General features: G+C 53.1%; 2 protein-coding genes across 3 annotated transcripts in view; one reads left to right on the top strand and one right to left on the bottom strand.

Moving 5' to 3' along the window:
* Positions 1 to 5,184: 5,184 nt before the first annotated feature.
* LOC136133536 (basic proline-rich protein-like) lies at positions 5,185 to 7,101 on the bottom strand. Its single transcript, XM_065890800.1, has 2 exons — positions 6,995 to 7,101; positions 5,185 to 6,484 (listed from the first exon to the last, which is right to left on the bottom strand). The coding sequence occupies exons 1-2, from the start codon at positions 7,099 to 7,101 to the stop codon at positions 5,206 to 5,208; spliced, it is 1,386 nt and encodes a 461-aa protein (XP_065746872.1). The 3' UTR covers positions 5,185 to 5,205.
* Positions 7,102 to 7,615: 514 nt separating this feature from the next.
* TET3 (tet methylcytosine dioxygenase 3) overlaps positions 7,616 to 24,290 on the top strand; it is a 104,438-nt gene continuing 87,763 nt past the window's right edge. Inside the window, exons 1-2 of one of the 2 annotated variants that reach the window (XM_065890964.1) lie at positions 7,616 to 7,918; positions 22,229 to 22,285. In XM_065890964.1, the coding sequence (XP_065747036.1) occupies positions 7,616 to 7,918; positions 22,229 to 22,285 (360 nt within the window). Of the gene's footprint in view, positions 7,919 to 21,891; positions 21,916 to 22,228; positions 22,286 to 24,290 lie in introns of those variants that run through there. The other variant, XM_065890965.1, reaches the window with a different exon arrangement.

The following is a 24,290-nucleotide window of genomic DNA, read 5'->3' as shown; positions in this document are numbered from 1 at the left end:
CTTTTAAAAATGATGACCTCGTTTGAGGATTTGATGTTGAAATTTAACCAAGAGGTAGATCTAGGATCTGAGTGCAGCCACTTTCCCCCCCTGAACCCCAGGCCCTTCTATGCGCTGCTTCCTGGGTCTCTCTGTGGGCCGGTCCCACAGGCGCCTCAAATGGAACATGTCCTTGCCGACCTCGTTTAGCAAACTGCTCCTCCTCTAGGCCCCTGGTGCTACCATCCACCCTGCTGCTCTTCCAGAAATCTCCTCCCCACCCCTCATCCAGTCAGCCCCTTCCTGTTATTTGATTCCCTAAATCTCTCCAATATGTACTTTTCTTTATCCCCACCACCACTGCCCTAAAGGAGGCCATCATTTTTTTCCCACCTGGGTTCCTGCAACAGCCTTCCAACTGGTTTCTCTGCCTCTGTTCCAAGACTCCAGACTGAAGCTGGCACTGGACAAGATATGGTCCCCATCCACTACACAGTGGATGGGACAGACTGACTCATTCTTATGATATGATTGGTGGGCCCAGTCTCGAGAGATCATCAAAGGCTTCCCGGGGTGTCACCTGGGTTTAGCCAGGAAGGATGAGTGGGAGTGAATGGCAAGAAGGCAGGAAATGCTTCTGCCACAGCTATGCTGTTTTAGTAGTTCCTTTACTAGGCAGGCCCCTAGTGACATATATAACGAGTCCCTTCCTTTTCTGGATTCTTTTTTAATTTACACATTAATTTCTACTGAGTTTGCTCCACTGTCACTCTCCTCTCCCACCATGCTTCCCTCAACTCAGGTTTCTTCCTACTAATCTAAATCTCTGAACATGCATAGTGGGAGGAATGACACCCATTAGAGTGGAAATCTCAAATATATGTCCCCAGGAGGGAGAAATGCTCTTGAAATGGGCAGAATTGATTGCATTAACACATGCCTCAAATACACACACACACACACACACACACACACACATCCGCCTCACACATATGCACACATACTATTCCCTGTGTATTAATTATTAGTGCTGTTAACCAAATATTTTTGCTTCTTCTTCCAGGCACATGGGAGCATTGCACCTATGGCATTCCCCTGCTCCCTTATGACTTGCTTTGGCCAATGAAGTCAGAACAAAAGTGATGTGTGTTACTTCCAGGTAAATGCTTTAAGAGTTAGTGTTCTATTGGCCCCACCCTCATTTCCTGCCTTCAGGGTTGAGGAGGCAACATGTCTAGTTGCAGCAGCCTGAGTCCTTAAGTGGCTATGGAAAACAGAGCTCCTGTTGGTCCCCAGGAGACATATTTCATGATGGAGAAATAAAGTTTTGTCAAACCACTGAGACCTGGGGATTGCTTCTTACTCTAGCACAACTTAACTGATCCTGACTGATACACCCAGTCAAATCAAGGTTTGGGGGCACCAAGGCCTTTATTCCTGTTGGGTATTTAGCATCTTGAGTCTCCGAGTCAATCAAAGCTCCCATCCTCCTGCCCTGCCCCCTTAGGTTGGAAGATTTCCAGGTTATTCAATCTCTTTCCCATTATGAAGGGGACACTTGCATGCTCCTTGTAAGTTATGTACCTATTTTATTGAACCTAAATTCAAACTGAAGTCACAGAAATAGCTATGAAACATGAAAGCATTTGTTGAGTTATCCAAAAGCATAATCTAGATACCCTACATGTGTCGCACTAACCAGGGCATGTCCAAAAGCAATGCACTAACGAATCTCCCTTTCACCAAAAGCAAAATGCCAGTTTCTTCCCCCAGAACAGCCCTGGCACTGGTAGGCTAATTTCAGAGGTCCTGGACTGAAGGCCTGATTCTGACACTTAGTAGTGAATGACCTTGGAAAAATTACTCCTCTGAGTCCCAGTTCCCTTATCTGTAAAACGGTTATAATAACAATAATAATTATGTCATAGAAAGAAATGGAAAGTAACATTTGCACATTTGGTGTACGAGCCACTCTGCGGACAGAACTGGAAAGGGTGTGGAAGTGCTTTGCAAAGGGAAAGCTCTATGCAGATGTAAGGTGATGATATTTTTAACCAACGCATGACCAAAGAAGAACACAACAAAAATCAAATGAACGTCCCAATGCCTTCAGTCTTTAAAACGAAGCTCAGGTGTGGACATTGGAGTATATTTACATTTCTGCAAAAGGTCCCGTAATACAAAGCTCATTCTTCAACTAGGACAAATTGCTTATTAGCTAAAGGGAAGGAGTGAAGCCAAGTGCCTCAGAGGAGGTCAGTCACGTTCAATCATTTGCAGGTTGGGCAAACACCCAGCAGTGGCGGCCCCACGCAGTGGCTTCCTGAAGAACCACACGCGCGCACATCCAGTTACACTTCTTGTGTCCTTTGCCCAGTACGGAATTAACTTCAGTTCATCAATGGAAGCCCTACTTATTCCCCAGCCCCACCTCCGTCCCCATCCAGCGAAACGCCCCCTGCCAATTCTGTAGCGCCTGCAGTCCCTCGGGCTCTTCCTTCTCGAGACGGGATTTCCCTTTCTAGTCCTTGGGGCAGCAGCGCAGCCAGGTCCTAACCTCACCGGAGCAACTGCCTAAAAGGTTCTGCCCTCGGCCGCTGGGGGTGGGGCCCGCCAAGCCGATTTATAAAAGAAGCCTCCCGGGGTCTGCCTCCTCTAAGCGCCTCCGGCGTGATCTTGGCCGGCGCCTAGGTGCTGAACTTGCTTCTCGCCCGCTTCTCAAACTCGAGGGTGCAACGCCTGAAGGGCTTGTTAAAACAGAACGCTGGGCCCCACCCCCAGAGTTTCTGCTTGAGTAGGTTTAGGGTGGGGTCCGAGAGCTTGCATTTCTAACAAGTTCCCCAGGTGTTGGTGACGCTGCGGACCTGGGACCACACTTAGTGAACCACTCACTCACTGCCTCTGGTTTCAGGCTGCTTTCAGATAGAGAGGCTCGCTCGCCACCTCCACGCCGGTCCCAGCTGTTCTCCTGCCCTGAGCGCTGGTCCAGTAGGAATAACCCGGCAGCTCAGGAGGCTGCAGACCTAGGAAGGCAGGGCCTGAGGAGTTTGGAGTTCATTTTGAGGGCCCCTGAAGGGTTCGTGCAGGTAGGAAAGCAAGCAGGAATAAACCCTGGAAGCCTGTGGGTGCTTGGTGTTAACCGGGATATTTCATTTATCAGGCTCTACTGACCTCGTTTCTGCATTGAACACGTATTGATTGGGTGCTTAGCTTTAGAGTTACAAAGGTGAAAAGACAGGGTCCCAGCCCTCCAAGGGCTCATAGTAACTGGGAGGGAAATGTGCAAATGATTATGATACTGATAAGATTTTCCTAGGGAGGCAGCGTCAAACTTCTGGGGAGGGAGAGTGTGTGGGACTCTGGAATCTGTCTGAAGAGCTGGAAGAGGTTTCATGGAAGAACTGGCATTTAAGCTGAGACTTGCAGGATAAATGGGAACTTGGCGGGTAGAAGGAGTAACTGGGAAGGGGTTGAAGTGGGAAGGGGTTTCCTTGGGCAGAAGGAATGAATGACAAGACTGCTGAAATACAAGGCTCCAGAGGGAGACTGACAGCACATCTCAGACCTGGGACTGGTTTTCCCTCCTACCTCTCTGGCAGCTCCTTCTGTCTCCTTTGCTGGCCCCTTGTCAGCTGCTGTTCCTCATGAGCTGGTGTTCGCCAGGGCTCTGGCCTGGCTGCCTTTTCTTCTCACTCTCCATGTCCACTCCTAGTGAGGTCCTCCACACCTGAGGCCTCACGAGCTGCTCCCTGTTGGGGCCCACAGCCCAAGCCTCACCTCCTCAGCTCCACACTCAGTTCCATGCAGATGTCCCCAGGCATCTTTCCTCCTGTACTCTGCCTTGGTGAATGGCACCAGCATCCATCTTGTTACCTAAGCCAGAGGATTTTGTAAAATGACCCTTTCATAGATAGCTGGTGAAGAGTAAACTGGCACAGTAAATTGCTGGTGCCATTCACCAAGACAGAAAACAGGAGGAAAGATGCCAGGCTCAAATTCTGAGTCTACAGTTCACTAGCTGAGTAACCTTGGGCAAATAATCTATTTCCTTATCTGTAAAGTGGGTTTAAAGATAGTATGTACCTCACAGGGTTTTTAATGTGGATTAAACAATAATTGTTACTTATTAAGCACTTTTTAAGTACTTTACTTGGATTCCTTTGGAGATGATGAGTACCTTGTCCAAGGTCACTCTGCTACCAGGTGGCAGAGCCAGGCCTGGAACCCACAGTTCCCTGACTCCTAAGCCACCCTCTTCATTGTCACACTATCTGGAGATTGTCTATCAAATAGGGAAATACTTGCAATATAATGTTAAGTAAAAAGTGGACAGCAAGCTGCATAACCAGTGTGAGTACAGCCATGTTATTATTTTAAAAAAGGAAATAATTCACAATAGAAAAGGCTAGAAGGAAATATAGCAAAAGGTTAAATGTTGTATTGGGGTTATTTTTGTCTTCTAATTTTCTATTGCCTGTTTTCTTTAATATACGTAATTTTTACTAAAACACTTAAAACGTTAAACATTCATTACATAAAAAACAAAAGTCCACAAACCGTTCTCATGTTTGACTGAAAATTGCACTCTATTGGTATCTCTTCTCAGTTCTAGTCTTACTTCCCTGAACAGAAATTCTTTCCTACTCTCAAAGGCCAGAGTAGGAAGTAGGTATTGCAGCCATGTTCACCGCCCTCCCACAGCTGACAACCTGGCCACTGGAGCAGGCTGTCAAAATCAGGCCTGTGGGGAGGGAAGTTCCAGACGGAACCCGGGCTTCTCCTACTGCCTATGGCTTTCTGGACAGCGCTACTTGAGATCAATTACTTTTTTTTTCTTCTTCTTTTAAATAACCGGCCGAATGCTCTTTTTCCAGTTTTGGCTGAGTTGTTAGCTTCATCCCGGTGGCGACGCCTGCCAGATACCTGGTTCCTTGAGCACCGCCCAAACTGGTCAGGCCAGTCCGCCCGTGGTTGTTTCTGCCAGGACTTGCCCGTGTTTGGGTGTGTGTGGGGTGTGTGTGTGTGTGTGTGTGTGTGTGTTAGAGACCCACCCTTCTCCCCAGCAACCCAGGTAGGTGGAAGGAAGCTTCGGGGACCAGCCTGGCAGTCAGGCCCGATGGGTGGAGCTGAATTAATCTAACCTGGAATTTCAACTTGGCCTGAACAACAGGTGAGGGGAAAAAAAGCAGCAGAGAGAACCGGCAGTTTGGCAACTGGAAAATACTCTTACGCCTTGCCCCTTGGCTGGAAAATAGCCCGGGGTGACTTTTCAAAGTGTCTGCGCTGGGTTATAGGGCTCGGTTGCGCCACGGCCCCCTCGGTGGCTGTCCGAGCCCCTCCTGAACGCTGTCCTCCTCGGTTACCCTCCGCGACGCGCCCGTTTCCCCTCCTCTGGGAGGCAGGGCGGGGGTATCGGATTAGTCTTTGTTTTCGAAGCGAAAGAGCCGAGAGCGGCGCGGGGGAGGCTCGCGATGGTAGGGGCCCGGGGTCCGCCTGGGTAGGGCGCTCGGCCGTCACCCCCGCGAGGGTGCCTCCCGGCTGGCCCTCGGCCCCTGCTCGCGGGTATCCCCTCCTAGCCGGCCAGGCTGACTCGGTACGCAAACGCGCGATGTACCCCATTGTCCTGCCTCGGAATGAGCGAGCGAGCGGCTGCCAGGAGAGGGGGGTCAGTCGGGCCCGGAGCTCAGGACTCCCGGGGGCGCCGGGGCCGTCCCAGGCCGCTCGGCCCGCAGGGAGTGGCAGGAAGTGGGGACACCGAGGCCAGCTCCGCCGAGGGCCTAGACTGGGAGGTCCGCGTGCCCCACCCCGCGCCGCCCGCCGCGCCCGCCCGGGCTGCAGAAGCGCCGGAGGGTGGTGGCGGCCAACCGGAGGAGGGCGGCCGGGTCCCGGGAGGACCGACCGCTGGGGAGGGGAAGTACTGCAGGTGCAAAGGCGCGGCGTCCGGGCCGGGCCCTGCCCCCACCCGCTCGAGGACTGCCCGCGCCATCCCCTCCCCCTCCGCGGAACTCCCCCCTCGCGTAGCCCCGAGCCCGGCGGAGAGGGCGGCGGCGGGGCCGGCGGGGCTCGGCGGGGCTCGGCGGGGCCGCACGTGCGCGCCCTCCCGGGCGGGGGAGTCCCCGGGCGAGCACGTGCCGCGGCGCGCGGGGGGCGGGGAGTCCCGCGGACGCCTTCATTGCTGCTGCTGCTGCCGCCGCGGCCGCCGCTGCCTCTTCCTTCCTCCTGCGCCGTCCCCTCCTCGGCCCGGGCGGGGGGCTCCGTGCGCCGAGCTCGGCCGGACCAGGCGCTCCAGGAGGCGGGCGCCCCAGGCGGCGGCGGCGGCCGCGACGGTGGTGGCGGCGGCGCGGGCCGGGAAACTTTGCCCCTTTGTGCGCTCCGCCCCGGAGGCGGCGGGCAGGTCGGTGCAGTCGGTGCCTTTCCGGCTCCGGGGTGGGGGAGGGGAGGCGTGGGGGGGGGGGCCCGGCCCGCGGAGGAGGGGACGGCCCGGGGGCCGGCCGGGGGGCCGCTACTTTGTTGCGGGAGACGAGGCGGGGGTGCTGTGGATCACAGTGTAGCGGAGCCGGGCGGGGGCGGCGGGGCGGGGCGGGGGCTACGGAGCCGCCGGAGCCGAGCGGCCGAGGCCCCAGAACAAAGGAGCCCGAGAGGCTGCGCGCGCGCGCCGGGCCTGAGCCGGAGCGCGCCCCCCTCCTAGCGCCCCCTTGTCGGAGCGGGCCGCCCTCACGGGTCCGGCCGTCGGGCGGGGAGCGCGGCTGGGCGGCCGGCGCGGGCTACCCCGGGCGCGCCCCTCTCCAGGCCGCTTCCGTGCAGGGGGCGCCCGGGCAGCCCCGCCGAGTGAAGCTCTCTGCAAACTTTATTTTGAAAGCTGTGCTCCCTTGGGGAGGGCCTAGCGACCTCCAGTGAGGGGTGTGTGGGAATTTTGGCAAAACTCTCCCAAGCCCATGGGGGTGGGGCGAAGGACAACTTTCTTAGAAATCTCACCTTGACCACCCCGTTAAATTCGCCGTCCAGGTTTCCTTACCACCCCGTCAGGCCCCAGGCCTTCTCTCTCAGGGAGCGGGTGCTAGTGTGCCCTGCCAGAGGTTCTGGACAGAACTTCATGAGAGCAAGCCCATTCTCTTCCCCCATCTTCCCTTTTCCCAGAAGCAGGAAGAGGTAACATGTGAAAGTTGTCCCCGAGCCCCGAGTGATGCGCTTCCCCTTTCTGTCTCTCTTTCAGGCAGCGCTGCCTTCTCCATCATCCTGACCCGGGAGAAGAAATACCGGAGGAGAAACTCCTCACCCTGCCCTGCCCCCATCACACACCTACTGGCATACCTCATGCCTGGGTCCAGAGTGGGTGAGGGTGAAGAACCCACCCATCCAAGATGATCCCGTCTCTGGGGACTGCCGCTGGTGTCCTCCCCCAGATCCCGGGCCCCATCAGGTGGGAGAGTGGCCCCCAACTGAGTCCTATGAGACTGCTGCAGAGGAGGTGAAGAGGGGTTGAGAAGAGGCACCCATCCCGGAGCCTGGAGCTACTTGCCTTCGCCTTGTAGATTTTGACTGCTTTAGGAGAGAAGGACCTGTTGGTGGCCTTTGGAGGCAGGAAGCTGGACTGTGGCTCTGTCCCAGCACCTATGCCCCCACCTCTGGCAGCGTCATGAGTCAGTTTCAGGTGCCCCTGGCAGTCCAGCCAGACCTGCCAGGCCTTTATGACTTCCCTCAGGGCCAGGTGATGGTAGGGGGCTTCCAGGGGCCTGGGCTCCCAATGGCTGGGAGTGAACCGCAACTCCGAGGGAGTGGAGATGGGCGGAAGAAACGGAAACGGTGTGGTACTTGCGAGCCCTGCCGGCGGCTAGAAAACTGTGGGGCTTGCACCAGCTGTACCAACCGCCGCACACATCAGATCTGCAAACTGCGCAAGTGTGAGGTGCTGAAGAAAAAAGTGGGGCTTCTCAAGGAGGTAAGATGGATCTTGCGTGGCTGCCCTGACCCTTCCTTGAGGGTGCTGTGTTCACAGGGGTCTTGCTAAAGCCAGTTAAGCCCACTCTCCCGCTTTGATCCTCCTGGTCCAACTTTGAGTGGGGCCATAAATAGGAGTGTTGCTGTCTTTGGAAGCTGCTTTAGGCTCCTTTGCCGGGCCGACAATTGATGGGAGAGGAAACGGGTTGTAGAGGGCTCTGAGCTAGCAGTCTCATCTCTGATGTTTGCATTTGATGCAGGACAATGATATCCAGCTTTATCTCTAGAAGTTCCTTGTCCTGCTTGAAGCCTCAGATGTGTTTCAAGGTCACACCAGTGCTTGGGTGATGTGGGGAGTGATGGTGTCAGGTAAGGGTTGGAGGCTGATGGGTTTGGAAATAAAAATTTGGAGTGACACGGTGTTTTTTATGCTTCCCTGATGCAGTGGGATGTTTCTTTCCCTAAATCTTTTTGGGTACCATCATTTTTGGGATGATACCTAAAAGTGTTTGGGAACTTAATGAGAAACCCATGATTTGGGTTTCCCTACTAAACAGTACTTCTTGAGGTCAAGGACCATTTATCTCTGTGTTCTCAGGGCCTGGCTCAGTTCCTTGGTGTGTAGTAAGGACTCAGATACCAATTGAATGAATGAATGATTGTTTTTGAGACACTGTCAACCCCAGGAAGGAGTACTTCCTTAATTATGAGCAGGGAGGCAGAGAGAGGGAAGGAGTTGGAATGAGAGCAGAGGAGGAAGTGGAGAGGCAGTGACCCTGCACTGGCCATCTTTCCTTTCCATTCTGGTGGTGGGCTGCCAGCATGAGGTTGGTAGCAGCTGTAACAGCGGAGAGTTGGCAGAGGTAGGGACGAGTGAAGTTGAGCAGCTTGGGAGGAGCAGTGTAGCGGCGGAGGTTGCTCCAGGCAGCGGAACTGGCGCTGGACAGAGACGGAGGCCTGCACAGTCTGTGGGACTCCCCCGCTCTGCCACTGATTTGTCCGAGGGCTCGGACAACTCAGGTCCGCTCTCTGGGTCTGTCTTCAGCCTGGGGAGATGCAGGGGTTGTGCTTGATGGCCTTTGAAGCCCTCTCTAGCTGGGCTGGAAACCGCTGTACTTCTGAGAGCCGGGGTACCTGTGGCTTCCATGGGCTGGCGGCTTGCACTCGGGATTTCCCTGACTGCTGAGTTCAGAGCTGTGCCGCCAGCTTGGTGGGGCTGTGGTCCCGTGGCTGGGAAGAAAGATCCCAGTGTTTTGGTCAGGAAAGTGGGTGTTGCTGGGGTGTCCCTTCTCACCTTGTCTTGCCCACTCCCTGTGGAAGCTGCATATCACGGTCCAGGGACGGCGGACTGATGCTGTATTTCCCCGGTCTCAGGTTAAAGCAGACATCTGGATCACATCTGCAGCTCCCCACCCCAGCCTGGGAGACTGTGTCCAGCTCCTTGATGTTGCTGGTGTTTGGGGGAGTTGGCATCCTGCTGGCCCAGTGCTCTGTGGGTCATTTCTGAAAGGGGGGTGGGATCAGGGATAGGCTTCACTCCTGGGCATGAGATCTCGTGTTTTGGTATAAGTAGGACCTGCCTCGTCTACCTTGTAAAGCTTGCTTCCTGGTAGGGTTTACCTCCTTCTCGTCCACCTTTCTCTCACTCCATTCCTCTCAAACCCTGGGGGATGAAGCGGGCTGAGCTTTCTGGGCTGGAACACGTGGCTCTTGTGAACTGTGTTTAAGCTCTTCTTTCGGCAACAATGAGGCATACCTGGGTGAAAGGGGCTGGGAGTGAAGCCAGGGGCCTGTCATCCTGGTGTGTAAGCTGCTGGCCTGGGCTTCCGGTGGTCGTGGTTAAGAGACCGGGGATCTGGCTTGGCTGAGGCTTAGAGACAACCCGGCGGAGAGATGTCTGCATCCCTGTGGACCTTGCCATGGCCGGCTGCCCCTCTAGGCCCCCAGGGTCAGGAAAATGTGGCTGGTGTCCTGTGATCCCCCCTGGACAGAGGGCCCACGTGCTGATCTGTGCACCTGTGCTGTCCCATGACAGAGTTCTCCCAGTTTCTGGAGAAACAATGGAAAGGGGACAATGGAGTGAGCTTTGTCTTAAAGTTAACTTTCTTTGACTTAAAGAGCAGTACTTTGTTTTAAGGATAGATACTTTCTATTTCTTGATGTTTAAAAGTGTGCTTTTTTTTTTTAATGAAATGGAGGTGTTGATAAAAATTAGATCTATTTTTTTTTAAAGTCTTTACTTGGCAAAATACAAAATGGTAACTAGTGTCTGTCTCCACAATTTTTTTAAATTGGTCCTTGAAGGCTGAAAGTGTGGGAACCACTGTCCAGGCTACACTGCATTTGACGAATGTATCTCTGGCAGAGTTGACAGGCCCAAGAGGCTGTGCCCGAGTGAGGGAGCCCAGGGAAGCAGCCCAGCGTTTACAGCCCCCAGGGAACTGCTGAGACCTTCACTAGGTCTGAGCAGCCATGTAGCAGAGGGGACCTGTCCCAGGATTTGGGAGGTCAGGAAAGGAGGAGACCCATAGAACTTTACTGTTTTTCAAGCTGTACATGCTGTTTATTTTTTTACTTTTATTTATTTTTTTATACAGTAGGTTCTTATTAGTTATCCATTTTATACATGTTAGTGTATACATGTCAATCCCAATCTCCCAATTCATCCCCCCCCCACCCCCGCCCCAGCCACTTTCCCTCCTTGGTGTCCATGTGTCCATACGTTTGTTCTCTACATCTGTGAGACCCATAGAACTTTAGAACTTGGCCCCTGCTCTTCAGGTGGGACAAGACACAGCATCCCAGGAGCCTCTTGGGAATCAGACCCTCTCTTTGCACCTGTGCTTCTCAGCGTCTCCTCTTCTGGGCACCTTTCTTTACTTCCATCCTGTCTCTACGTCCTCCAGCTTCCTTTGGGGCTTCTTCTGAGCTATCTGCTGACAGCTGCTTTGTGTCATCCTGTGAGAGGGGGAACATTATCTTGACTATCTTGTCTTCCTTCCCTGCTCCTCAATTTTTTACCCAGTGCGGGTAGGTGGTGCTGCAGAGCCCATCTACTCAGAAAGGTTCAGCATTTTAGTAGTAGAGGCAGCTCCCAGGGCTGGTCCTGTCCACCACAGATGTAGGTGACTACTTACTTCTCTGGGCCCTAAAGAGAGGTAACACACCTGAAGGTGTTCATTCCTGTAACTGGGGTCTTCCTTCCTAGTTCCAGGGAGGATTTAGATCCTAGGCTGATGTCGGAGGCTATTTGACTTCCACATTCTTTTTACCTGAGTGGTGGCTTGTAGCACAAGGAAGACGGCTGATTAGAAAAGTAGGATTTGGTGAGTGTGAAGATACAGAACCCAAAGGGCGGGCTGTGCCGCTGACTCTCTTGAGCATTGGTGTTTTCATATGTCAGATGGGTTAACCCTTCTTTGTGAGGATTAATTGAGATAAAATATGCAGAACATCTAGCACATGGTAGGTAATCAGTGCACGGTGACAACACATGCCTAGAACATCTAGAAAAGAATTAATCTTTATGCATAAAAATTGTGTCTGTTAGTCTCTGAGCTTTAATTGTTTATTAAATGTTTGTTTCAAGACATCCCTGCTCGCTCATAGAACGGTGGGGCCAGGCAAAGGGAGGGAGACATTTGCCGGCCTCTTTGCTGGGGGAGGAGGCTGGACACCCAGGAGCAAGGAGCCGCTGTGGCCCAGGGCCTGACTGAAAAGTTGCTCATGGTGAGGGACGTAAATGTCCGATAAAAAGGGTAGGAGAAAACCCCTTTGTGAGAAAAACTTCCCTAGAAGTATGTATACATAAGACTGGAAGCATGACCGAGAATGTTGTGGGTGAGAAATGAAGAGAAATAGAAATATATATGGTGTGTCTAGCCCTCAGCCAGTTGGATTTAGTGGCTGAAACAAAGCCCTGTGCCAGTTTTGAGACAGGATACCTTGGAATTGGGGATCTCTCAACAATATCAGAACCTGACCACTTCTTGCCTCACCTGCTAGTAGCTCTGGCTTCCTGCAGATGGAGGCTATGAGGAGGGATGCTGTCAGGCTGGCACCAGTTCCCACCAGCAAAGGAAGAATTGATTGGTAAAGTAGAAGTGATGAGACTCTTCAGAGAAAGGGACCCCATCTCAGCATTTCTGAATCCAGTGAGAAGCTTGGGCAAGGAGAGGTGTTTACCATAGACTTCAGAAAATTGTTTTTCAGTTGTAAACAGTTTTAACCCCATGGCTACAGACTCTAAAAGGGAAGTTAGCTGGAGGGGTAAGATTGCTTTTGAAAAAGGAAATGCTGACTTAACAGTCCTAAATGGTGCCCTAAGGAGGAAGGTGGTGGGACTGGGGAAGATCTGAACCATCCATGTGGCTGCTTGGGCTGCTGTCTATGAGTGCAGATAGTAAAAGACCATGCTTTTTACATGGAAAGGGGTGCGCTTCAAGTGTAGTCTGATGCCTTAAGAGGGACATAAGGGAGTCCAGTGGCCAGAATGTGCTGAGGTGGTGGAAAATGCTCAAGACAATAAAAGGCTTTTATATATTCCCAGCAAGAGCATAGAAGGAAGAGACAGTCTTACAGTTTTGGAGCAGAACTAGTGACAGAGAGAGAGAAGCCACTAGATCCCTGTCATGCCAGGGAGTATAAACTGGGGAGAGACCACAGCATGTGTGGTTAGGAAAGGAGAGCCAGCTACCCTACCTGAATCTGAGTCATTCACTCCCTACTGCACACCTTCAGATATACTCATGGAATGATATCGTTATGGAATTCTGATGATTGGAAGAGGGCCAAAAGACCAGAGACAGGCAGAAAGTTCCATTTTTCAAAGATATTTTGGAAATTGTAAACCAGTGTCAGTTTTTGACAGTTCTAGAGCAGATTTTTTAGAAGGTGGTTCGTGAGATTTAGAAAGACAGTGGTGAGCTTTGAGGGTCCCTGTGGTTCTTTACAAAGAAATTCAGTCAAACCAATGGGCCTGGATTTCTGCAGATAAATGTTATTTCCTGCCAGCTTCGTGGACAGGTCAGAGGACCAGTTTTTATTTAAAGTCATCCTGAAGAGGGCACAGGTATAACTGCCTTGTTCAAACTTTTAATCAACCAGTGTGGATCAGGGATTCCACGTTGGGATCACCTGGATCCCACCCTCAGGGATTCTAGTTTGATTGGTCTTGGGTGGATCTCTACTGGGCTGGGGGTCCCCAGGTGTGTCTAATGTGTAGTTACAGTGGAACTCCTCTGACACAGATGAGAGCTGAATGATGGGCACCCACCAGGACTCTTTACTGCAAATTGCTCACCTGAGTCTTAGGGCACCCGAATGGTTTACAGCCATACTTACTCCTTGCTAATCAGTGGACCAGCAGCCTCGGCATCATCTGGGACGTTGTCAGAAATGCAGAGTCTCAGGCTTTACATCAGAATTACTGAATGAGGAGCTGCACTTTAACCACATTCCCGGGTGATTTGTATGTCCATGCGAGTTTGCAGAGCCGGTCTATGGCACTTCTGTGAGTGGAGAAGGGGACAGAAGTGAGTCTTGATGAACAGAGGTAAAGAACTCCAGTTGCAGGGACTTCCCTGGCGGTCCAGTGGTTAAGACTTAGCCTTCCAGCGCAGGGGGTGTGGGTTCGATCCCTGGTCGGGGAGCTAAGATCCCACATGCCTCGTGACCCAAAAATCGAAACATAAAACAGAAGCAATATTGTAACAAATTCAATAAAGACTTTAAAAATGGTCCATATCAAAAAAATCTTTAAAAAAAAAGACGTAATGGGAATAAAAATTTGATATATTACACTTAAAAAAAAAAGAACTCCAGTTGTCAACAAGGGTAAGGAGGGTGATCCAACCCATTTACCCTGTATGCCAGGGAGATAAGAACGTCTTGAGACTTACTTCATGTTTATTCTTGTTTTTCTGGAGTCCATTTCTTTCTAGTCTAGTGAGTTATCAATAAAAGAAGCCCTTTAAGAACGTGTGTGTGTGCTCTGAGAACAGTTGGGAAAGGGTTCTCGGAAGATGTTTGCTGCCCAGCAGTCTGACTTGGAACGTGGGAGCCCCACGAGAGAGTAGTAGCTGGTGGTAGTTGTGAACAGGAGGAGCACACCCATAGAACCCGGGATCTCATGGAAGGGTCTGGAGGCTTAGGAGCTGAAGGGATGTGTGCCCCCTCTTCATAAGATGTAGGTAGGAGCAGGTGTGATCAGTGGGTAGGTGGGTCGTGGCAGCGGTAGTCGTGGGATTGCAGATATTTAAGTTGAATGATAGAACAAGGGGTTAAGAAGATTGGGGGCAGTCTGGAACCATGGGCCTCAGCCAAACTCAGTGGAATTTAATCAGGGCAAATCCAAAGTTCTGCACTTGTTTTTCAACAAAGAAAGAAATGGCAGGTAGGAATAGCTGAAACTCTGAAAGGTGTGTTGACAGCCTGTCTCTAGGAGCTCTGTCAGAGTAGTCACATGGAGGACAACTGAAGAAGATGAGTTGTTCAGCTTGGAAATGAGTAGAGGAACGCAGGCTAAGACGAGTCCTGTGTGGAAGAGGGAGTCAGTTCCTTTGTGTAGGGGAATGTGTGGAACTTTCATTCGAGGGTAGAAGTTAGCAGGTAGACTGAATCCATGTTTGTTTGTTTAACATCTTTATTGGAGTATAATTGCTTTACAATGGTGTGTTAGTTTCTGCTGTACAACAAAGTGAATCAGCTATAGGTATACATATATCCCCATATCCCCTCCCTCTCGCATCTCCCTTCCACCCTCCCTATCCCATCCCTCTAGGTCGTCAGAAAGCACTGAGCTGATCTCCCTGAATCCATGTTTGAAAAAAAGAATTTTCTAACATTTATAGCTGTTCCAAGACTGAAGAACCAGCCCTGTGCCTGCGTGGGTCTGAGTAGAGGACGGATGTTCTGGCTGGGATGTTACAAGGACGTCCTCTGTCAGGTGGGGTCTTCCACACGCGGTGGTCTCTTGCTCAAACTGTGTAAAGTATAACATATTCCTTAGACAACTGCGTTGCAGAAGAAACATCGCTCTTAGGCCATAACGTTTTTGGTCAGTTTCTAGACCTGATTGATCTCAGACCTAGGTTGGAATTTGGTCTGTAAACTCTGAAAATTTCAGCCAAGTGTGTGAATGTGCAGGGGTATATCTTCTCAGGGGAGAGGGGCTGTGGTTTTCAGCAAATTCTCAAGAGTATTCATGACCTCCCAGATTTAAGAAGCATGCATGCTCTCCCTGAGCTGTCCAATATGATAGCCATTAGCCACGTGTGGCTACAAAAATTAAAGTCAATTAAAATTAGATTCAGAAACTCAGGCACACCAGCTAGCTGCCTTTCAAGTGGTTTGTGTGTTAGATTTTTTTATCAATATGAGTAGTTCTACTGGACGTGGAGTTTCCCTGCGTGGTCTCTGAACCCTCACTGAAGACTGTTTCTGGGTTGGGGACATAGCTGTCCCAGTTGGTTATTCCTGGAAGGATATTTTGGGATAGGGTTCCTGTTCCCACCCCAAGGTAAGTGGTGAGGGGTATGGAGGGGGGCAATGCTTTCCTGGGTTCTGAACAACCCACGGCAAAGCTTTTTTTTTTTTTTTTTTTTTTTTAACTGAGCATCCTCTCTTTATTTATTGCTTCCCTTGAAGGCATGGGCCATGTTCTAATTATCTGCTGTGGGGAAAAACAATAGGAATGCGGTGTGGCTCCCCATCTGAAGGCGCTCTCTGAAGCTGCCTGGGGGAAAGTGGCTTCTCCCACCCTCACTCGTACCCAGCAGCCCTGGTGAACCTCGCCTGAGGGTTCTTACTGGGGCACATGCCCCACCCCAAGTCAGCAGTCACCTCTCTGCCTTGGGCCTCTCATCCTGGAGAGGGGAGCGTGGTGACTGGGTGAGTTGAAAGACCACATCAGGGGTCTCAGGAGTTTGTCACTAATTCCTCCTCCCCTTCCCATCACGTCTTTATAGTTCCCTTGTGGATTGAGGGCGGGATGCTCAGGAAGAGAGAAGGTGTTGGAAAGGAATACGACCCCTTTATCTACCTTGAGCCCTGCTGCCCTTTGGCTGGGAGAGTCCTTTAGGGTTGCTTTGGGCCTCTGCCTGAGTGTGTCTGTGCAGGGCCCAGGCTGCTGGCACACCTGGAGTGGACACACCCCTCTGTGGCCTTGTCTCCTGTCATTTGCTTAAGAAATCTGATAACCTAAGTTTTTATTAGTCGCTGAGGGAGGGAAAAAAAAAAAGCCGGCGCCCAGCGTGGGTTAACTGGCCGGCCTTCCGGTGACCACAGGGGGTTGCTTGCTTGCTTCAGGTCGCACAAGCTCTGTTCCTGCACTGCTGGCTCTGACCTGTACATGTTCTAACTCCCTTGTGCCCTGTCTCCCCACACCCAGCCAGGGAATTCGTGGACAGAATAATGCACCTCCCACTACTAGTAGAGCAGCAACTCTAGATGCTCCAAATGGAAAGGGAGTTGCATTAGGTAGAGTCATTTGGGAGCATTTGCCAGAAGGCATGTGTCCCATAGTCCCCCACCCCATTTAATTACTGCCAGAGGAAGCCTCAGGAAGGGGTGTGGAGATGCTGGGTACCGGACCATAGAGTCTGGTAAGGTACCGGAGTCATAGAGCAAGGTACCGGACCATAGAGTCTGTTCCCTTCTGAGCCTTTCTTGGGGGAAGGACACTGGGTGGCTCTCTCTGGTCTCATTTTGTTCTGTCTTTTTATTGATTTCTCTGCCCTTTGAGAGTAAGCTCTGGGTACCCCAGTTCCCTGGTTGATGCTGGGAATGATCCTGGAGCCCCAGAAGAGATAGGGAATGGCATCCTCTCACCATGAGCCTGGGTCCTGTCTGGATGGTTGACGCTGCAGGATGCGGTGGGGGTGTTGGGAGCCAGTGAGAGGAGAAGAGCTGGCGCTAGGAGGATACGGAGGAGAGGCACCTTCCTGGAATGCTTCCTCAGTCCCAGGACCTCCAGTGTCCCCTGTGCCGGGGGAGGGCAGCTTCTCTCACTGGCGTCGCTTAAGTTTCCAGAGACAGGACGTCATCTGCTTTGACTGGTAAACCTGCAGGTTGCCTTCCCAGCCTCCTTCAGCACATCTCGCCTGGGACTGGCTGTGTGCGAGGCGCTGCGCTGAGCCTGAGCCGTCGGTAAAGGGGAGGCAGCATTTACTCTGTCCTTAATGAGCTCACAGTCTGGGGAGGGAGGCAAGCGTGGCAACAAACTATTAGTCTGGTAGGGCTACAAGGGAGGGATGCCTTGAGGGCAGAGACCAGCCTTAGTCACTGTTAGGTGAAGAGAGACCATCGTGGAAGGGAAGGGACCTGTTTTGAGAGTTTCAGCGTAGTGATATGTGAAAGATGAGGGGGGGTACTTCTAGGAGGAGGGAGGCATCTCCCCTGAAACTGAGCTGTGCAGAGATGCTACTCGAATGCTCACGGCTGGCGGCAGTGGTGTGGAAGGACGCAGACAGACCACAGGGCACCAGCTGAGGGTGTTCATGGATCCTCAAGGTGGAAGGTAAGATGCTTTGTGTTAATTATTCTTGGAAGTCTTCCCCTGGGGCTGCCCCCAGGTTTCTAAACCACTCAGTATTCCTGTCTCACCTTCTCAATGAAGGTTCTGTGTTATTTGCTTGGATCTTGGAACACTTGGTGGTCCAAGGCTATTGAATTTGGGGTGGGGAGACCGTGATGAGGTTCATAGAATATAAGACCTTCTTACAAGCATTTAGGATGGCTTGTGGGGTGTGGGCAGAGCCACAGCTGCTGCTTGTCAGCCTGGGGGGGTCTGGGTGCCTTCTGTTTGTTGGTATGGAAATATGCAGGTGGAGTTGCTGGCTGGCTCTGTTTTCCCTCTGACATCACTGGGTGCCTGAGTTCAGCCTGGTTCTATTGCATCTCCGAGGAGGAGCACCTTTTCTTCCTTTGCTGCTGTTCTTTCACCTCCTTGTCTTTCTCCTCCCCGAGATTGCCGTTGATACAGACTTCCGCTGCCAAAGCTAATTGTGAGGCCTGATCTGTGAATGAAGGCAAAGGCAGTTCCCATGACAACTGCAAAGAGTTTGAAATATAGGGGATGATGTGTGTGTGATGGGCTGCAATTACTTGGGTGGAAATTGATGTGTGGACACCGGTGACTTCAAACATAGGTTCTGAAGGTGGAGAGGATGTTGGGTTTCTTTGGCAGATCCTTTGTGTGATGGAGAGGGAAGGGAAGGTCACAGATTTCCCCCACAGTCGATTCCAAGTGCCTTCAGTGTGTGGAATGCTGGGCAAACAAAACAAAACAAAACAAAACAAAAACCCCGGGGGCTTTGGAGAGGCACGACTCTAGCCATTCTGGTTGGAGAGGCAGGACACACAGAGACGGATAGCAGTACCAAGTGTCAAATGAGAAACATTGGAAGTGCTGTCAGCTGGCAGAGGTCTAAGGTAGGTAACCTGAGAAGGCTTCCTGGAGGAAGTGGGGCTTGAACTGAGCTTTGAAGTAAAGCCCTGTGGGGAGTGACCTCCTTTAGGACACAGACATGGCAAGAGAGGAGAAGTTGTCATCTACCCCCTGCCAACTCTAGAAAAGGTAGGTTGATAAGAAAATCATAGAGCTACACAGAGCAGCGCCAGCTGTATTGCTACGAGTGGCGGGGGGCGGGGGGGAGGCGAGAGCCCTGCTCAGTCTCCCAATTTTTCAGTCTGTAGAATAGGCATTAGTAATTCCTGTCTCATTGGTTTGTTTTGAGGGTTAAATAAGATACAGTACATCATGGTCCAATTATGGGGCTTGGCATGGCTTGCTGCTTGGTTGATCCTCCTATAAACCCCCCCAAATCTATCTCTGGATGCATCCCCGTTTCCTAGTCTTTATATATCTGTGTAGGTTCTGGCCTGTAGGTAACTGTGTTTCTGAGGTTCTCTGTGTTGGGGTATTTTGTGGGTTCTGAGAGTGAGTTAATCCATTCACCTCTCCCTAGTGGGGAGGGCCGTGGCCCCATTCCTCCTGCTGGGAGTGCAGTGGGGGGTCTAGGGGTCATGATGGAAGGTGGGGAGGGACCTCCAGCTCCTATGCAGAGGGGTCCCAGGCACCTCTGGGTTGGTCACTGTGAAGCCCCAAGTGTAGAAAGAGGGGCAGATAGGGGAGGGGGTCAGGTGTGAGGTGTGGAGAATGTCCCCGCTGGAGGCAGAGTGGCCCCAGCATGCACCTCTGTGTCTCCTTGGAGCTGTGGCATTCCAGGTGCTTCAGAAAAGGGCAGGAGGCCAGGGTGGGATAGAGATGGTCGCAGGTGCCCTGCCTTGGGGACCACGGGCTCTGCTAGGGTGTCTGCAGTCTGCGGCGGGTGAGGCGGGACCTGTGGTTCAAGCAGAGAGTCAGGGTGGCTCTTGCAGCCTTGTGAGGAAGATGTGTGCTGGCTGAACAAGGCTCGGCCTCGCCTCGGCTATAGTTCAGATGGCAGGTCGTGCCCTCCCAGGAGAGCGAGTATTCCTCTGATCCCTGGGGACCTCAGAGAACAGGCCGACCAGGAGAGTGTCCTCTACGTCTCAGTGCCCAACCCCCTGCCTCTCCACCCTCCTTGTGTAGAAACTCAGCTCAGCACATTCCAGCCCTGTGCAGAGCCTAGTGAGTGGGGAAGACGGCGGCCGTGTAAATAAATAACTGCACTTGGTAGTGACGGCTCTAGAGGAGGCCCCAGGAGGAGTGGGTGAAGCTCCTGAGGGCTAGATGAGCTGGGAGGGTAGCAGTGGCAGGTGACATTTGGATTAAGCCTTGTACCATATTGGCTTGCCAGGTGGGGGAGAGGGAAGGGAACCTAGGCAAGGAGCAGCATTGCCAAGTCTCTGAGGCATGAAAATATTACTGTTCTTAGACCCATAGCTTAAAGGGAAGCGGTCTGGTTCAAGAGACCCTACCCCTCTTTAAGTTTCCCTGAGGTTGGCTGGGAGAGAGGGCTTAAAGAACTGGAATGAGAAACACCTGGGTTGGAATTCTAGCTCACCGCTCACCAGCTGTGTGTTGATGGGCAAGTAACAACATCTCTAAGCCCATTTCCCCATAAGGTTGTGTGTGGACGAGTCAAATGAGATGCTCCCACAGCATGGTTGGCACAGGGCCTGGTACCTAGCAGGGGCTTGATAAACTGTGGCAGCCACAGCAGCAACAGTATTGATTGTTACTGTCCAAGCAGTGTTAGTTGCTCTTATCCAGCAGCAGACTGTATGAGGGTGGGTGGGGCAGGGGTTTGGGGGACTAGGATAAAGGAGGGACTTCACTTGGCCTGGCCAAGGTAAGAGCCAAGGGGTGCAGAAGCCCATGGCTCAGGACAATGCTCCTTGCCCTGCCTTGTCACCTGCCTCCCTCCCTGCCCTAGGGAGGAGCTCAGTAGGGCTGCTCTTTGCCCCCAGAGGTGAGGCAGGTGTGGGTCCTGGTGCCTTCTGGAGTCTCCTCACCAGAGCTCAGCTTTGCTGTCTCTCATGAGGCAGCTCGTCCCATTCTGAGTACCCCCTTGGAGCTTCAGGGAGGGGGCAGTAATTGGGCAGGTGTGGTGGAGTTGGTAGCAGAGCACGTCACTGAAATGAGCTCTCACACATCCTAACTAGTCCTACAAGTCACATCTGTGAGTTGAAAAGTAGCACACAATGAGCTCGCTCAGAAATTGAGTGGTAGCTAGCAGCACCTGCAGTGTGGCAGGCACTGTGTTTCACAGAATCCTCACACCTTTGGATGAGGTAGCTGCTTCTGTAAAATAGAACTGCAAAGTAGGCTAAGGGAGGTAAGGTACCACCGCCGAGGTCCTGCAGCTAGATAGTGGAGCCAGGAAACTGAACCAGATACATCAGTACCAGAGACCATATAGGGGTCCCCCTCCTAGAAGACAGAAGCTCTGGGGTGTTCAGCTACAGGGAGGGGATGGGGTGAAGCAGGATGTCTCCTGGGTTGCCTAGGAACTGCAGGGCTTTCCTCTCCCCATTCTGTTCTTTCTCCTTCAGTCTCCTGGGTGCTGCAGGCTTCAAAGGCTCAGAGTCTGGGCTGCCTCTCCTCCTCAGCCTTTCCGGGGGATGGGAAGCCCTGAAGTCTGGAGGCGCCTCCTCCTGTGGCCTTTCTAAAAGAGGAGGAAACATTGAGGGTGGTGGTGGTGGTGAGGCTGTCTGGAGGGGGTGGCCTATGTTCAGGCACTAGGGATGAGTATTCCTAGGGTGAGGTGGTGTTCGCGTGCAAGGGAGGGCAAGTCTGACTTGGTGAGGCTTTGAGCCACAGGCAGTGTTGGCTTCAAGAGGAAATCTGCTGGAGGGAGGGAGGAGTAGGACTGCATAATGGTTGAGAGTCTGGTCTGTAGAGCCGGATAGACCTGTCTTGGAGTCCCAGTGCTGCCGTTTTCTAGCTGTGTCACCTTGGGTAAGTTACTTCACTTGTCTTGCCTTGTTTCCTCATCTGCAAAATGGGGTAAAGGTTCATACTGCCAAGGCTGTATTTTTTTCTTCTAAGGTTGCAGGGGCTATTGCTTTTATAGCGCCTAGCACTGTCCTAGCTGCTGCTAGGATGAGGCGGTTTGCTGGTGTCCTAGGGCTAGAGAGTGGCCTGAGGGGGAAGCCTGCCAGCATCTGCTCGACCCCGACGCAGTCTGCCTTTGACCCTGTAGATGCAGAGGATGCCTCTGGGTATTACCTTCTGGTCCCCGACTCGGGAGTTGTTGAGGGTGTCCCGGGATTCCCCGCCTGTCGGGGAGCGGCGGCGGGCCTGGGCCACAGCCAGCTAGGCTCCGGCACCCTTGGCTGTGCCCCCGCCTCCCGGCTGGGCAGGTCCAACCCCCGGCGGCCCTGCCCCCGCTCGGCCGGCGGCGGGGATTGGCTGGCGAGCGCGCCGCCCCCTCCACACCAGCCTCGCCGGCGGCGGGGAGGGGAGCCAAGCCGGCAGCTGGCCGCCGCCGCCTCTGCAGTGCCTCCCTCCGTGCGCTCCGGCGGGGATAATGGGAGGCCCGCCGGCCGATGCACCAGAGGAGGCCGGCCGAGGTAGAGCGGGCAGGGCGGGGAGGGACGAGGCTAGACCGGACGCAGGAGGAGGGGCAGAGCCCTCCTGGATCTTGGGAGGGTGGAAAAAGGAGAAATGAAAACAAAAACACTCTGGAAGGCGAATGAGCCCTTCCACCGCGCGTCTGGGTGGCAGCTGGAGGCAGGAAGATGGTCCCTGCTATCCTTTCTTTCCGAGGCCCCGTGCCTCCCCTTCTCCCCCTTTCCCTGCAGCGGTGCTGGGGGTGCAGCAGAAGGACTTTGCTGCTTTCCTGGTGTCAGCCTGGCTCATCAGTCTCTCCGGCTTCTTTTGCAGGTGGAAATAAAGGCTGGTGAAGGAGCCGGGCCGTGGGGGCAAGGGGCTGCTGTCAAGGTACCTTGTGTGTGTGTGTGTGTGTGTGTGTGTGTGTGTGTGTGTGGTAGAGGTGAAGTGTTTGATGGGATTGGATAAAAATAAAGGGTCTCCTCTGGTGATCCCTTAATCTCCCACTGTGTGTGTAGCAGCAGCTGAGGGGGAGGGGCGGCGGGGGTGTGGGCGGCCAATGAATTCTCAGGCCTGTGTGGGTTTTGTTTGGATTCTTTTTGCTTTCTCAGCTGGATGGTTTGGGTGCAGTTGGGATTGGGTTTGTTGAACTGGTGTTTTTTTTTTTTTTTTTTTTTTTTAAGACATGCAACCCACTCCCATCCTTGCCTCTGGAAATCTCTCGAGAATGTCCCTGCCACTGTTGGTTTGCATCCAATCTGCAGAAATCCCAGAGCGGGGTGGGGGGGGTGGGGGGGGTGGGGGAGAGGTTAAGGGGGAGGGGGAGTTGTGCTCCTGAGTCTGAAGCTGATAGGGTGTCATTAGTCATGCTGCTGTCACCATGGAGATGGCTGGAGGAGAGGAGGTGGTGGGGGTGAGGATATTTTGGGTAGGGTGGGGGCTGATGCAACATCATGACTGGGAATCCTGCAGGCGGTCGGCTGCTGTTACTCTGTGCAGCTTGGTGTCTGGGGGACTGGAAGGGAATGTTACCAGGTGCGTGGGAAGTGGAGAAGGGGGCACTGAGCTTCTCCGTGTGGTTGTCTCGGGGCCAGGGCTGGGGTATTTGGGGCAGGGCAGAGTCTGTGGAATATAAGCCATTACGAGGAAACACAGATGTTCCTCCCTGGTTGGCAAGGACCAGGATCAGTAGGTTTCCTTGGGCTTTGCCCTGTTTTCAGGGCTGGGGATCCGCCGTGAGTTTGGGATTACTCAGCAGTATCCTCTGCTGGCCCAGGGTGGAGAAAACAGAGCGAGAGGCAGCTCAGTGCCGCTGCCTCTCAAGTCCAGAGAAGAGGGGCTGGGGAAGGAGTGTAGGGACAGGTAGGCAAGGCAGGACTGGATGGGACTTCTAGGAGGAGGGAGCCCATTGCTGCCCCTGCCTCAGCTCTGTCTTCTCCTTCAGCCCCTGGAGCCTGTGAGGAGCTGGGGGAATCTGGTTGCTTGGGTAGCGGGTGGGTGAGCTGCTCATGTCCCCAGATGCTCTGAGATTTTTCTCCCTGGAAATCCTCCTCTGGCTTCCTGGGAAAACTGCGGGAAGCTCCCTGGAGGCGCTGGAAGTGCCACCCTCACTGCCTGGGTGGGGACGCTGTCAGGGAGGGGCTCTGCTTTCCCAGAGGGGATGGGGGCTACTGGCTGAGGCTGTGAGGTGGATCAGGAGCTGGGGTGGTTCCCTGGCTTCCTCCCAAAGGAACTTACATCAAGGAAGTACTTGGGGGAGGGCAAGAAATTTGCTTCTGGGAGAAGGAGAAGAGCCAGGTAGCATTGGCTCCCCTGGGGAGCTGGGCAAGCCTTGATGAGGATGCTAGTAGTGGGTGACCACCTGGAACAAGACCGTGGTAGGCCCCTGAGGCAAGCAGAGGTGGTTGATACTGGCGATGCTGTGCGTGGGGAGGAGAGAGCTATGTGCTCACTCCACACCCCTTCTCCGGTGAAACCCCCAGGTGTCACCTCCACTTCCGCCTCTGGCCGCCCACTGCTGTAATCGATTACCTGTGTGCTGTTGAGGGCTGTGGACACGGAGATCATGGAGTACACCTGTTCTGCCCCCAACCCTGGGGAAAGCAGGACAAGGGGATGAGGACAGATAGGCTCAGGGAAGGGGCAGCTCCCTCCCTCCTCTGTGTCTTTGGCCCTGTCAGCCAGAGCTTCTCTCTCTGCTGGGAGGAAGGACTGCTGGCAGGTTTGTTTACTCCGGAAAGCACCCCCTCCTGCCTAATGATGGCTTCTCTTCAGGTCTTTCCAAGTGTGTTCTCCTTTCCTCCCAGCCTGCATTCTGCTGTCCCTGCCGTCCTGATGGAAGCTCCCAGCTTAATACCACCACCCTTAGTGTTGTGGGCATGGAGCAGGGCTGCCT

The sequence above is a fragment of the Phocoena phocoena genome, chromosome 14 (assembly GCF_963924675.1).
Source record: "Phocoena phocoena chromosome 14, mPhoPho1.1, whole genome shotgun sequence".
NCBI classification, from domain to species: domain Eukaryota; kingdom Metazoa; phylum Chordata; class Mammalia; order Artiodactyla; family Phocoenidae; genus Phocoena; species Phocoena phocoena.
This window is presented reverse-complemented; position numbering and strand designations above follow the sequence as displayed.

Excerpts from the sequence above, each read along its gene's own strand:
- LOC136133536 (XM_065890800.1), bottom strand. The coding sequence starts at position 7,101 with ATGGGGGAAGAGAATGGGCTTGCTCTCATGAAGTTCTGTCCAGAACCT. Across the intron at positions 6,485-6,994 it reads GCCTGGGGCCTGACGGGGTG|TAGCGGCCCCCCGGCCGGCC; the intron begins GTAAGGAAACCT and ends CCCGCAACAAAG.